Consider the following 15,641-nt stretch of genomic DNA (forward strand, 5'->3'; position numbering starts at 1 on the left):
ATGTATGCATCAAATCGGTCGGAAACAGTGTCATAAGGCCATTGTATCCTCTTATGATGCTATCTGACCCTCAGCTGCAATAAATGGTCCATGATTTCCTGTATAACGGCAAAGAGGTGGAGACGACGTCCGCGCAGGTCGCACACATATTCCATCTCGGACTGATATGGGGATCATGCTGTCCATGGGAGTAACTCAACATCAAACAGGCAGTTCATAGACATCCGCGTATTATCCCGTTAAAAATCGGTGCTGGAGAGGTAACGCAAGAGGATGAGGGATGTCCTTGACCTACCTTTGTCCCATCAGGGTCTGCTCAGTTAATACCAGCCGTGGCCTGAAGTCAAACCCGATGGTATTTTACAATACGAACAGCATGCAAAAAATTTTCATTCACTAGAAAAAGCAAACGCCAATCGTTGGGACAGAGTGGTGTATATAAAGTAACATGCAAGCAATGTTAAAAAAGGTGTATATCGGTCAACAACACAGAGTTATGGCAGCTGGGTGATACGAACATGAGAGAATCTGGGGATTATGGATGAAAGATTATACCTTTGTTGATCATCAACAATGGTTCAAATGGCTCTGAGAATTATGGGACTTAAATTCTGAGGTCATCAGTCCCCCAGAAATTAGAACTACTTATACCAAACTATCCTAAGGACACCACACACATCCATGTCCGAGGCAGGATTCGAACCTGCGACCGTAGCGGCTGCGCGGTTCCGGACTGAAGCGCCTAGAATCGCTCGGCCACTCCGGTCGGCTGTTGATCATCAGAATACCAATCATGTAATATACAATGTGAAGTTTTACATTGTGTTAAGAAAAGAAGAAAAACGACTTTACTGGAAAGTAGCACACACATGACAAAGAATGCCAGATTAGAATAAGATGGTCAGGACCAGTTTCCTATCTCACTTTTGATAAATTAATTTTTCGTTACAGACACTAGATCAGACTGTAAATTCGTCTTATTTCTCATCAGTTTCTAAATTTATCCCAGCAAAATGTTTATTTCCCTCTGTCCCCCCCACCCCCCACCCCACGATTCTTAGTTAATGTAATTATTTCTATGTGACAAAAATGTAGTGTTTTCCTATGCAAAAACAGTATATCATTTTTGTATCTTTTTAGCAAATAATATATGTTTTAATTTGCACATTAAGTTTATCTGTTTTCGCGACGTTCAAATGTCACTTGAAGATGGTCTAAGAAGCCGAAAGCCTTTCCTTGGTCAAATGAATATAATTTTGCAGAACATTAAGAGGTTTTTCCTTCCTTCATTATCATCATGTTCAGCCAAGAACCGACGGAAATTTGAAGTAATGTTAATCCAGTGGCATTCATCAGTAATGTACGCTTCCCGGTTAAACCCCACACCGAGCGAAGCCGTTTGTCTTGTGATGTTCACTGCATCGTAAGCATGAGATGGTAATTAAGTAGTCTGGATGGTGCTAGTCACCAACCAGTGGTGCGGTATGACACAGAATCTAGCAGGGGAGTCCATTACTTGTCTCTAATGTCAGGTGTAGATTTGAACAGATTATGATATGCTTGCTGCACAATACGGCGATACTACCTTTTGGTGGGCAAACGTGTACCGATCCACTGATACATTGGCGACGAGAATGCCTGGTTTCCTGTCTGTGTGCAGCCAAACATCGGGCTATTGTACTTCCGAATCACCCAAAAATATGAATATTGTGTGACTCCACCAGCCCACAAAATGGAGACCCATTATTAAGCCCCTTTAAAACTCTGTTGGCTGCTGATAAAGCTGTCTCACACGTATTCGTAGCATTTCAGTGTCTTCACAATGACGATATTCACGCCCTTGATCCAGCCTGTTAGGTCAGGTAACAACACTTAACACTAAGGCAGTCTGGTGGCAGTTCCACATGTCACATAGAACTGGAACTCTATCTTTTATTTACCTCTCGGTGGTATGTAAGTGTATGAAGTCAGTATGACATCTGACGAAGTTTTCTAGACGCTCCGTGATTTTTTTTTCTTTTACAGTCAGTGTAGTCTCACTATCGGACAGCACCAAGCACCTCAGTTATTCCTTTAACGTATTTGTGTTTGCATCTATAGCAGCAACAACCAGTCATCGTTGCTGAATGTAATAAGTAAATGTGTAAGTGTACATATGTCTAACGTTGAAGTTTCAGTAGTTTGTTCAAAATGAAATCGAAAAAATTAGATATCAGTAAAAGTGCAGTACGCCATGTTCATTCCATGGATATTGGTAATCGGTGGAAAAGAATCAAACATGCGACATAAATAATTTAATGCAGGAGGGATGCCAATCTTCGAACTATCATCGAATTCCAACAAATACAATTAAACTTGTCTAGCACCATGAATATGTCTAGAATACTGTACATAATGTACTCTGAATGTGGCTCATGCATTAAATCAGAAGATAAATTGGAGATTCTTAAATTTGACGTTAATGAAGGCTGTGAAAAAGTGAAGTACGAAGGGAGCAGATTATGGAGAAAGATGTATGATGACAAAAGTATATACAATTCCTTTCCAGATGAACTGTCAGTTTTCCTTTGCACCACGTTCGGCGTTCTAGAATATTAAGCTGGACTTGTTGGCGAAGGTAGAGTGAAATCAATGAACAAGCAGGTAAAGGCCAATCTACAAATAACTGATTGAGTTATCGGACATGGGAGCTAAGTAGATGTGGAAACATTCGTACAACAAAAGGTGGACTTTGAATACTAGTAACTGTAGAGGAAAAGCAGTCCACAATGACTTGGAAGCTCTGGCTGATGTTCTACTTACATAGCTTTTCTGTAGAAATTTCTCTTTTCTTTCGTCTTTTAAGTTGCTTTTGTGAACCGGTCTCGCTGTAGAGAGGTGCTTTATCTCTAGATACGGCTTCTCCTTCTCAAGACCCTTGCTAACGAGCAGTTACTCGAAATGAAACACTTGCAAGACAGTCAAGGAGCTACACAAATGATGAAAAGCCACAAACATCAAAGAAAAGTGATGGGCAGAGAACAATCGTAATTGAGAAATAGCATCTAATACTGAAGGGCACCGAGTGGACGAAGTAAGAAAAAAAAAGCGAATCTGATTTGTTAAAGGGCTCTGGAGTACCTATTAGAATACTGCTGGCTAAATGTAGCTCTCTGAATTCATATCTTAAAATACTAATTGTCATATTCAATGTGAATTATAAATAACATAAACAAAGAATTTTCACAGTGGACTAATCGTTACCGTTGACAATACGCATCAGTGACACCAGCAATTTTAAAAACGAAGTTCTTAATTAATGTTCTCTTTTTATCTTGTCTTGGTACAAAAACTTTCCGCTTACCGCATATAAAGCGTTTGAAGTACTTATGTTACGAAAAGGAAAAGTAAAGTTTTTTCACCCAGTATACAGCCTTGAATAGGCTTTACAAAAATCTTTCCCTATTGCATGTCAAAGCAAGAGACTACAGTAAAATATGTAACTAAATGAGAAAAGGAAAAGTTCTGCATTGCACCAAATGATTGTTGTACGATGAATTCACAATGTCATCTTGTATTGTGCCATGACAGTCATTAGCAACCCAAGGTACCAACTGGCAGCCATTGAAAAATTCACATGTCTGTTTTGTCCACGAAACTACGTAGTTATAAATGACTGATTAAATCCTTATTTTATCGCTGTGAACTTAGCAGTGAATTTCATTATAGGTAACTATGTAGTACTGCCTACTTCTACATCAGTGAACGTTATTCCCACAAAAGTAATAGTACTGGAATCCATTATTGATAATTGCATGGATATAACCGGTCATTTTTATGGAATTGGGGATGCTGAATGGTTAGTTTGTTCGTCGCAACGTGACAAGATAGCACGAGATCAATGTGCGCACGTCGGTAAACAGATGGTGCCCGGGGTTGGAAATTATTAGCATAGCTGTCCATACATAACCGGTTATTGGCGAAACGGCCCAGGGCCGTAGTACGGAAGTCCAAGCACTGTAATCTCTGCACAAGTAGAAATAGTATTAAAGGACAATATGTTAAGTGAAACGGGAATCATACACAATTATCTGGTACCCAGTAAGGATTTCGTTATCTACCATAAAAAAAATACTTTACCGTTTACACATCGGTTTTCGTTTAACTGACTCTGTCATTTCTCATTGTTTCAGAGTGGGAGACGTGTCAATGGAAGATAAGCCAACGTCCTTAGAATCACCACTAAGAAGGTAAATCACCTTTATGAATCTCGTGTACTGTGTTTCCATTTTAATAAAGGTCAGTTTCCACAAAGGAAATATCAACAGGAAGACCTAATTACACTTTTTGAAATATGATATTGTTAAGAACATTTATGTGAACGTGTGTATATGTGAAACATTGTGCTTATATTGTATATTTACTCATTTTGCATAAATTGTGCACAATTGGGTTCAAATGGTTCAAATGGCTCTGAGCACTATGGGACTCAACTGCTGTGGTCATAAGTCCCCTAGAACTTAGAACTACTTAAACCTAACTAACCTAAGGACAGCACACAACACCCAGCCATCACGAGGCAGAGAAAATCCCTGACCCCGCCGGGAATCAAACCCGGGAACCCGGGCGTGTGCACAATTGGGCCTCATGTTTCTCCTAACTACGTTATCAGTCAGTTAATAGCTGTACAGAATCTTCGTCATGTCAAACAGATTACCCAGTTAACTTTAAAATGCTGTTTAGTTAGAATGATAACGCTTCTTATCACAATACGCAATTAATGTAATTTTATTCGTCAATTTTTGCTTCAGAATTTTTTTATATTACTGTGAACGATTTATGTACTATATTATGCAGTTAAATTATTGTTATGCTTACAACGCGGAAGAAAAGCTAATTGCTTCTGATATGCTATTTGTTGGAAAATTTATTCAGCCCAGTTTTAGCTTAGTATCGAGCATATTAATATTAAATTATCGCATTCTGAAAACAGAATATTCTACGTAATTTAGCAAGTTACCTGTAACCATGAACTTCAGCTTTATGAAAAGCAGTACTGCAAAATTCCTTAATTCTCTTGCATTACTCCTTTAGGTCACACTATGGCTATTTATTACGAGCTTACAATACCAGACGCATCACGGAAAACACAATTATATGCACCTCATCTGACAGAAGTTCTAACAAAGCGATGTAATTTAAACGTGACTCCAGCTTAGAGCGTCTACCGGCTACAGTGGACTTGTATCATTCTCTGATACAGTAACAACAGCACAGCCCCAGCTGTCTGATCTTTGCGGCTGAAAAATTCTGTCTCGTTCATCAGAGAGTACATATAAGTCATACCATATTGTACGTGAAATAATGAATGGAAGTGAAATGAACAGAAAGGCAGCTGTAATCGGTGATTTATTTATTGTAAACACTGTTTTCGCTGCGTTAAAACAGCATCCTCCAGTGAAATCAGTGTCACATTGACGCGCGAAGAAGACCCGGCCTTCGTATTCAAAGATCAGACCGCTGAAGAAGGTAAGTCTTGAAAATAAATAAGATAGGATATCGGGGAAAATAGTGCCGTGGAGCACCTGTGGTGATAGCAAGGGCACAGCATGGATGGAAGTCAGGTGTGTACTACCACGGGAAGACGACATGCGGCGGGAGACGCTACAGAGCGCATGAAGTTCAACTGCTGTGGCTGCCTGTACTATATTTTTTCTTAGTCATTAGGCTTCTGACTGGTTTGATATGGCCCGCCACGAATTCCTCTCCAGAGCCTACCTCTACTTATCAGAGTAGCACTTGGAACCTACGTCCGCAATTGTTTGCTGGATGGTATTCCAAATTCTGTCGCCCCCTACAGTTTCTACCCTCTACACCTCCCTCTAGTACTATGAAAAATATTGCTTGATGTCTTAATAGATGTCCTATCATCCTGTCCCTTCTTCTCGTCAGTGTTTTCTATACATTACTTTCCTCGCCAGTTCTGTGGAAAACATCCTCAATCCTTTCTTATGAGTCCACCCAGTTTTCAACATGTTTCTGTGGAATCGCATCTCAAATTCTTCAATTATCTTTTCTTTCTGGTTTTCCAACATCCCTATTTCACATCACAAAGTCCTATATTCAACATGACTCGTGCTGAATTTAATACTCTGTCAGAACATATTACGTAATTTCGGTCTGTTATGTGGATGAATTTCACAAGTTTGTTATGGAAACACATTGAGTCACTCTATAGCCATTTCGTATGGGATTAAAGTAGTGTATTTGTGACTATTGTGTAATGTGACAGGAGTAGCTGGAGGAAATACATAGGTAGACTACATCCAACTGGACATACGTCAACGACCACCAATGACTATTACCACAGTTGCGTACATACGAGTATACTGATAAACACACTCAAACCCATCAGCTTACTGTTCTGCTACAGAAGAGAATAGCACCCAGTATTTCAAATGTTATTTACCACTACAGACGGATGTAAATGTTTGCATGGATGATCTCAGCACATCCAAGTCATGACTGCATCTTCAGCTGAACTAAAATGGCAATCCCTGGAGGGAAGACGACGTTCTTTTAGCGAAAAATTACTGCGAAAAGTTAGGGAATCGAAATTGGCGGCTGACTGGTGAACGATTCTACTCCCGACAAAGTACGTTTCACTTAACACTCGCGAAGACAAGAGAAGAGAAGAGAATTAGGGCTCTTACGGAAACATATACACAGTCGTACCTCGAGTGGAACAGAAAGGGTATGGCTTGTAGAGGTAATAGATATCCTCCATCGTGTACTCTATGACATGTATATCTACAGCTACACTATTACTCTATAACTAGCAATTACTTGTAAGTGCCGGGCAGAAGATTCATCGACGAATCCTCAGACCATTTTTCTATCGTTCCGTGCTCGAAAAGCGCGGAGAAACTAACACATCTCTCCGTGACAGCTCTGATTTCTCTTATTTTGGTTTCATGATCAATTCTACCTATGTAGGTGGGCGCCAACAAAGTATTTACCCACGCTGAGGAGGAAGTTGATGATCTCATGAGAAGATATGCTGCAACGAAAAACGCCTTGTCTTTGCTTCAATGATTGCCACCCCAAACCGTCAATTATATCCGTGGCACCGTCTCATGTATTTCGCGATAATAAAAAACAAAAAATTCTTCTTTGAACTTTCTTGATGTCCACCGTCATTCCTATATGATGCGGAACCGACCTCGAACAAAAATACTCCAAAAGAAGGTGGACAATTGCAGTTTAAATAGTCTTTTTAGTAAAGCTTTTGCGTTTTCTGAGCGTTCTGCGAATAAATTTGTCTTTGGTTTGCTTTCCCCACAAAAGGTAACTATGTGACCGTTCCAGTTTAAGTTATTCGTAATAGCAATAACAAAATATTTAGCTGAGTTTACAGCCTTTAGATTTTCGTGAGTTATCGTGTAACTGAAATTTGGCGAATTCTTTTTAGTGTTCATTTGGATGCCTTCACACATATTATGATTTAGAGTCCAGTGCCACTTTTTGCATCATACAGATATCTTGTCTAAATCATTCCGCAATTCGTTTTCGTCACCTAATGACTCAACAAGACGGTAAATGGCAGCATCATCTGTAATAATATATAAGAGGACTCCTCATATTGTCTCCTAAATCGTTTACGTAGGTCAGGAACAGCAGAGGGCCTATAACACTTTTCCGGGGAATGTCAAATATTACTTCTTTTTTACTCGATGGCTTTCAGTCAGTTAATACGAGCTGTAAACTTCCTGACAATAATGACAAATCCAGTCGCAGAACTGAAGCGAAATTTTACTAGAAGTCTCTTGTGGTGTCAAAAGGCTTCTGGAAATCTAAAAATATTTAATCAATCTGACAGCTCCTGTTTATAGCACTCATTACTTTGTGATAATAAAGAGCTAGTTGTGTTTCACAAGAGCGATGTCTTCAGAACGCGTGTTGTTTGTAAAGAAAGCGTTGTCTTGAGGTAATTCATAACGTTCGATCACATTATATGTCCCAAAATCCTACCTCAAATCGACGTTAATGATATGAGTCTGTAATCCACGGCATTACTAATATTTCCTTATTGGGTATTGGTGTGAATTTTTCTATTTTCGTTAAGTGCGGATCTTTCTACGAGCAAGCTGTTGTATAAGACTGCTAAATGGCTCTGAGCTCTATGGGACTCAACTGCTGAGGTCATTAGTCCCCTAGAACTTAGAACTAGTTAAACCTAACTAACCTAAGGACATCACAAACAACCATGCCCGAGGCAGGATGCGAACCTGCGACCGTAGCGGTCTTGCGATTCCAGACTGCAGCGCCTTTAACCGCACTGCCACTTCGGCCGGCCTATAAGACTGCTAAGTATCGAGCTATTGAATCTGCACACTCTGTAACGAACGTGAATGGTATACAGTCTAAATCGGAGCCTTTCCTTCGTTTGTATAAGGTGCTTCGTTACACAGGGGATATATATTTCTAAATTACTCATATTGGCAGCTTTCCTTTATAGGAACCCTGGATTACTTAGATCGTCTTATTTTGTGAATACAAACCGTGACAACTCTGCTTCAGTGGTGCTGTCAACAATAACATCACCAACGTTATCGCACAGTAATGTATTGATTGCGTCTTGCCGCAGGTGAACTTAACATAGCACGAAAATTTCTTTGGGTTTTCAAGCAGATTTCGAGATTGAGTTTCGTGGTGGAAAATATTAAAGGTATTTTGTATTGAAGTTCACGCTGAATTTCGAAACTCTGTAAAACTGGACCAGTGTTGGGGATTTTCGGTTCTTTAAAACTTGGCACTTTTTTTTTTTTGTTATTCTGCAACAGTGTCCTGACCTGTTTGGCGTGTCCCGGGAAGTCAATATCATCTTTTGATAATATATTTTTTTATATCTCTCTCAGCTGCTATCGATACACTTCCTTTGAAATCAAACCACATCATAGACTGGAAGGAATGCAGACTGTCTCTTAGGAAGACATCAAGCGAGTTTTAGTCTACAATTTTAAATAAATATATTTTGCGTGTATTTCAAGTATGTTTGGATTTTACAATCTTCAGTCTCGCTAGTACAAGCTTGTGGTCAGTAAACCCCGCATCTCTCCTGATGCTTTCTATAACATCTTTCGCGGTATATGTGTAGATGTTTTTACAGAAATAAATAAAGAAAAGTGCTAGCAAGTTACAGACACTTACGTCAGAAATAAAGGACGACATCTTATATCGTTGTTGATGGTCGTCAACCATTATTGTTTAACTTACCTCTTTCTCTTTTCCTCTTTATTTGAATAGGCTCCGCTGACTTACTGACGTTAATGTATGCTTCACAAAATAATAGTTTTCTGTGAAAGTATTCTACAATTTACAGCAGCAAATGTCGACTTCATTTTCTTTTTAAGGGCCCCTTTTTAATTGAAGTGGGACGTTTTCAACATGGTAGAATCATATGTTTCGAAGAACAAATGAGGAATCATAAGATTCAAAATTACATGTAGAGCGGATTCTTGCCTTTTAATTATGTTAGGCGCTATGTAATTGCGCTCACATATCTAGTGATTCAGAATACTCGTTTTTTCATGATATAAAAGTTTCCGTTTTGACATTATTTTAAGACCTCTGTTTTCCGCTGTTGCAGATCTACAAATTGTATAGGTTAAATACCATTTGTTGCAACTGTAGTGAAAGTTTTACTAAGACCAAATGCGTTTCAATTTATTTTAAAGCATCTTCAAATGCTCTAATGGCCCTGAGCACTATGGTACTTAACATCGGAGGACATCAGTCCCGTAGAACTTTTTTTTTTTTTTTGCATCAGTCTACTGGCTGAATTGATGCGGCCCGCCACGAATTCCTTTCCTGTGCTAACCTCTTCATCTCAGAGTAGCACTTGCAACCTACGTCCTCAATTATTTGCTGGACGTATTCCAATCTCTGTCTTCCTCTACTGTTTTTGCCCTTTACAGCTCCCTCTAGTACCATGGAAGTCATTCCATCATGTCTTAGCAGATGTCCTATCATCCTGTCCCTTCTCCTTATCAGTGTTTTCCACATATTCCTTTCCTCTCCGATTCTGCGTAGAACCTCCTCATTCCTTACCTTATCAGTCCACCTAATTTTCAACATTCGTCTATAGCACCACATCTCAAATGCTTCGATTCTTTCCTGTTCCGGTTTTCCCACAGTCCATGTTTCACTACCATACGTACATCCTCAGAAATTTCTTCCTCAAATTAAGACCGGTATTTGATATTAGTAGAGTTGCCTTGGCCAGAAATGCCTTTTTTGCCATAGCGAGTCTGCTTTTGACGTCCTCCTTGCTCCGTCCGTCATTGGTTATTTTACTGCCTAGGTAGCAGAATTCCTTACCTCCATTGACTTCGTGGCCATCAATCCTGATGTTAAGTTTCTCGCTGTTCTCATTTCTACTACTTCTCATTACCTTCGCCTTTCTCCGATTTACTCTCAAACCATACTGTGTAATCATTAGACTGTTCATTCCGTTCAGCAGATCATTTAATTCTTCTTCACATTCATTCAGGATAGCAATGTCATCAGTGAATCGTATCATTAATATCCTTTCACCTTGTATTTTAATTTCACTCCAGAACCATTCTTTTATTTCCATCATTGCTTCCTCGATGTACAGATTGAAGAGTAGGGGCGAAAGGGTACAGCCTTGTCTTACACCCTTCTTAATACGAGCACTTCTTTCTTGATCGTCCACTCTTATTATTCCCTCTTGGTTGTTGTACATATTGTATATGACCCATCTCTCCCTATAGCTTACCCCTACTTTTTTCAGAATCTCGAACAGCTTCCTCCATTTTATATTGTCGAACGCTTTTTCAAGGTCAACAAATCCTATGAAAGTGTCTTGATTTTTCTTTAGCCTTGCTTCCATTATCAGCCGTAACGTCAGAATTGCCTCTCTCGTCCCTTTACTTTTCCTAAAGCCAAACTGATCGTCACCTAGCGCATTATCAGCTTTCTTTTCCATTCTTGTGTATATTATTCATGTAAGCAGCTTAGATGCAAAAGCTATTAAGCTGATTGTGCGATAATTCTCGCACTTGTCAGTTCTTGCCGTCTTCGGAATTGTGTGGATGATGCTTTTCCGAAAGTCATATGGTATATCGCCAGACTCATATATTCTACACACCAACGTGAATAGTCGTTTTGTTGCCACTTTCCCCAATGATTTTAGAAATTCCGATGGAATGTTATCTATCCCTTCTGCCTTAGTTGACCGTAAGTCATACAAAGCTCTTTTAAATTCCGATTCTAATACTGGATCCCCTATCTCTTCTAAATCGACTCCTGTTTCTTGTTCTATCACATCACACAAATCTTCACCCTCATAGAGGCTTTCAATGCTTTCATTCCACCTATCTGCTCTCTCTTCAGCATTTAACAGTGGAATTCCCGTTGCACTCTTAATGTTACCACCGTTTCTTTTAATGGCACCGAAGGTTGTTTTCACTTTCCTGTATGCTGAGTCTGTCCATCCGACAATCATATCTTTTTCGATGCCTTCACATTTTTCCTGCAGCCATTTCGTCTTAGCTTCCCTGCACTTCCCATTTATTTCATTCATCAGCGACTTGTATTTCTGTATTCCTGATTTTCCCGGAACATGTTTGTACTTCCTCCTTTCATCAATCAACTGAAGGATTTCTTCTGTTACCCATGGTTTCTTCGCAGCTACCCTCTTTGTACCTATGTTTTCCTTCCCAACTTCTGTGATGGCCCTTTCTAGAGATGTCTGTTCCTCTTCAACTGTACTGCCTACTGCGGTATTCCTTATTGCTGTATCTATGACGTTACAGAACTTCAAACGTATCTCGTCATTCCTTAGTACTTCCGTATCCCACTTCTTTGCGTATTGATTCTTCCTGATTAATGTCTTGAACTTCAGCCTACTCTTCATCACTACTATATTGTGATCTGAGTCTATATCTGCTCCTGGGTACGCCTTACAATCCAGTATCTGATTTCGGAATCTCTGTCTGATCATGATGTAATCTAATTGAAATCTTCCCGTATCTCCCGGCCTTTTCCAAGTATACCTCCTCCTCTTGTGATTCTTGAACAGGGTATTCGCCATTACTAGCTGAAACTTGTTACAGAAATCAATTAGTCTTTCTCCTCTTTCATTCCTTGTCCCAAGCCCATATTCTCCTGTAACCTTTTCTTCTACTCCTTCCCCTACAACTGCATTCCCGTCGCCCATGACTATTAGATTTTCGTCCCCCTTTACATACTGCGTTACCCTTTCAATATCCTCATACACTTTCACTATATGTTCATCTTCAGCTTGCGACGTCGGCATGTATACCTGAACTATCGTTGTCGGTGGTGGTCTGCTGTCGATTCTGATTAGAACAACCCAGACACTGAACTGTTCACAGTAACACACCCTCTGCCCTACCTTCCTATTCATAACGAATCCTACACCTGTTATATCATTTTCTGCTGCTGTTGATATTACCCGATACTCATCTGACCAGAAATCCTTGTCTTCCTTCCACTTCACTTCACTGACCCCTACTATATCTAGATTGAGCATTTGCATTTCCCTTTTTAGATTTTCTAGTTTCCCTACCACGCTCAAGCTTCTGACATTCCAAGCCCCGACTCGTAGAACGTTATCCTTTCGTTGATTATTCAATCTTTTTCTCATGGTAACCTCCCCCTTGGCAGTCCCCTCCCGGAGATCCGAATGGGGGACTATTCCGGAATCTTTTGCCAATGGAGAGATCATCATGACACTTCTTCAATTACAGGCCACATCTCCTGTGGATACACGTTACGTGTCTTTAATGCAGTGGTTTCCATTGTACCCGTGGGCTAGGGGTAACGTCTTTGATTCATAATCAAAACGTCTTCGGTCCCGGGTTTGATCCCCGCCACTGCCTAAATTTTGATAAATAATCAGCATTGGCGGCCGAAGACTTCCGGCATAAGAAGTCAGCCTCTTCCTGCCAAGGGCCTTGTCAAAGAGGGCGGAGGAGCGGATAGAGGTTCATGGCACTCTCTTGTCCTAGGGGTGGGAAATTGCCCGTAAAGGCGGAAGAATCAGCAATGATCAACGACATGAGGATGCAGAAGGCAGTGGAAACCGTAGAACTACGAACTACTTAAACCTAACTAACCTAAGGACATCACACATATCCATGCCCGAGGCAGGATTCGAACCTGCGACCGTAGCAGTTGCGCGGCTCCGGACTGAAGCACCTAGAACCGCTCGTCCACCGCGGCCGGCTTAAAGCATCATCATTGGTCTCTGTAACAATATGGACATTCTCTCTAACAATTTTGTTTGCTGGGCTTATGATCAGTTCGCAAGCTCTACTTGTTACTCTGAACTGTGTTAACTCTTATTGTTACTCACTGGTTTTGGTTTTTTATGTCATTCTTCCTGTTCGTCCACATGTGTGTGTTAGATTTTAGCACACACCGCTTTCACTGCAATAATTATATTCGTGTTTCTGTGTTGTGAAGAACATCTGCCACCTCGCCATTTCGTATGTTTTGTTTTGCTTTTGAGGGATAGTTTCGTCTTTTGATTGTTTTGGTGGCAATGGGAGTGTTTGCTATCTCTCTCTCTCTCTCTCTCTCTCTGTGTGTGTGTGTGTGTGTGTGAGTGTGTGTGTATGTGTGTGTGCTCCTGTTTTAGGTTAGAGTGTGTGTTTATATTTTTCGCCACGTGGCGTATGTAAGTGTGTATGTGTGTGTGTGTGTGTGTGTGTGAGAGAGAGAGAGAGAGAGAGAGAGAGAGAGAGAGAGTTTCTAAAGGAATCTAGCATGTTCTAACTATTGTGAATGCAATTTATTGGTTCACTATGGCACAGTGGTAGGTAATCTAAGTTGGATATACTGAGGAGTTTCGGGTATATTTTGTGGCATCTAAGGTGTTGTTCTTTCTCTAGTTTATGATGCTAAAAAAATAAAAAGACACGAGTTTCGGCTTTTGTTAGACACTAACTAGATTTAGAAAAAATCAAGATCAAAGTTGATGACGGAGAACGGTAATTTTAATGCTACACATCGACGTCTTGTCTAAAAACAAACATTTTTATTAAAGTAATATGGGTTCCAAAGTTAATAATATTCGAGTTATTTATGTATCTGTGTTTTCATGCTGTAGCTTTGATACACATCATTCTGCACCTGTAGCAGGGCGGGATTGGCGGGCGTGTGATCAAGGCATTGAACTACCAAACCGCTGATCCGTATTCCATTTTTCGTAGTGGATTTTTCTCATTCAATATTTTTTCGATGTATCTGGTAATATTCTAAGAATTAGAATACCTTTCATTGTCTTTTCATCAAAGCAAAACATCCGGAAGCGTGATTAATAATCAAATCAGTATATACAATGCACCAAAAGTTATTTTTATCGTGATACGTAGTAGAAAATACACCTAAAATGTATTATTGCGTAATCCTAACTGATCGTCTATCCATGAACGGCCTCGCAATTAATGAGATGTAACTTACCATAGAAACAAGCAAAACGGAAATATTTCTTGCACCATGCGCAGCCCACGAACAAAATCCCACTTCATTGTACATCTTTTCCGCATCTTTGTTCGTAGAAAACATATGTAATTCACCTTGATTAAAGCTGATCTGTCTGATATCAATTTCGGTGCGTACCAAGTATATAAAAGCATCTCTTGAAAGACAGGCGCGGACAACTGGTTATGGACCAACATGAATTTTGATAGCACCCCTTCTGTTTTGTAATTCTCTATTGTGCAGTGACGCCGCATGATGTTGAAGTCATCGGATAAAATTCTCTACCTGTCGGAGAAAGTAAAGAGGTACATTCCGGAGGTATCACTTTCATGATGCAGGTCGGTTGAGAATCAGTACCTACGACAGTCCTATTCTAGCGCACCATGTATCTCGATGAAAACAGCTGTCAAAACATGTATATTTATTTGATTATTAGTCACTCTTCCCAGTGCTTCGGTTCAATAAAGGCAATGAAAGGTATTCCCATTGGCAGAATATTATGATGCATCAAAACAAAAACTGTTGAATGAAAGGGATATACGACTAAGAATCGAACACGAATTGATTATCTGGTAGTCTAATATCTCGACTGGTTTTCATTTTTTTCGAACATTACAGACATTATTTTTATTAATTTCGAAGGAAAGTCACACAGAGTTTTAGAAACCGGCAAGGTGAAAAAACAGATGTATAAAGCAGCTCGCGAACACTCTGCCGATCCACCTTTTTTCCTTGTTTACCTTTCTTTTAATATTAACCCAGAATCTGCTGCCTTTTTTCCCAAAGGAACCTTTCTGGCATCCAAAGGGAGGGGTGGGGGCAAGTGGGCAAATGTTGCTACCCGAGGCCTGGCTACCATATCCCGTTTCCTCTGCCCAGGAACCAAGGAAAATGTAGGGAACGTGGAGGAGAAGTCCAAAAAACATCAATAATACATGTTTTTATTTATTTTATGTTATATTCATTACTTGATATTTTAATTTATTTATTCAATTTTTTATTCCACCGAGCGTAACAGGAAGCATGTTGTGAGGAGAAGGCAGCGGCAAATCGTCATACTCGGTGGGACTATCGACGCATAACTTTTCGGAGAAGAATATTTCTAAGTCCAGAGAACAACCGATAGC

The 15,641-nt window shown here is 39.9% G+C and overlaps 1 protein-coding gene across 1 annotated transcript in view; it reads left to right on the forward strand.

Moving 5' to 3' along the window:
• Positions 1-15,641, forward strand: part of LOC126176203 (beta-alanine transporter-like) — a 503,717-nt gene that overhangs the window by 482,045 nt on the left and 6,031 nt on the right. Inside the window, exon 12 of the mRNA XM_049923347.1 lies at positions 4,173-4,229. Within this exon, the coding sequence (XP_049779304.1) occupies positions 4,173-4,229 (57 nt within the window). The remainder of the gene's footprint in view (positions 1-4,172; positions 4,230-15,641) is intronic.

The sequence above is a fragment of the Schistocerca cancellata genome, chromosome 3, assembly GCF_023864275.1.
Source record: "Schistocerca cancellata isolate TAMUIC-IGC-003103 chromosome 3, iqSchCanc2.1, whole genome shotgun sequence".
Taxonomy (NCBI): Eukaryota; Metazoa; Arthropoda; class Insecta; order Orthoptera; family Acrididae; genus Schistocerca; species Schistocerca cancellata.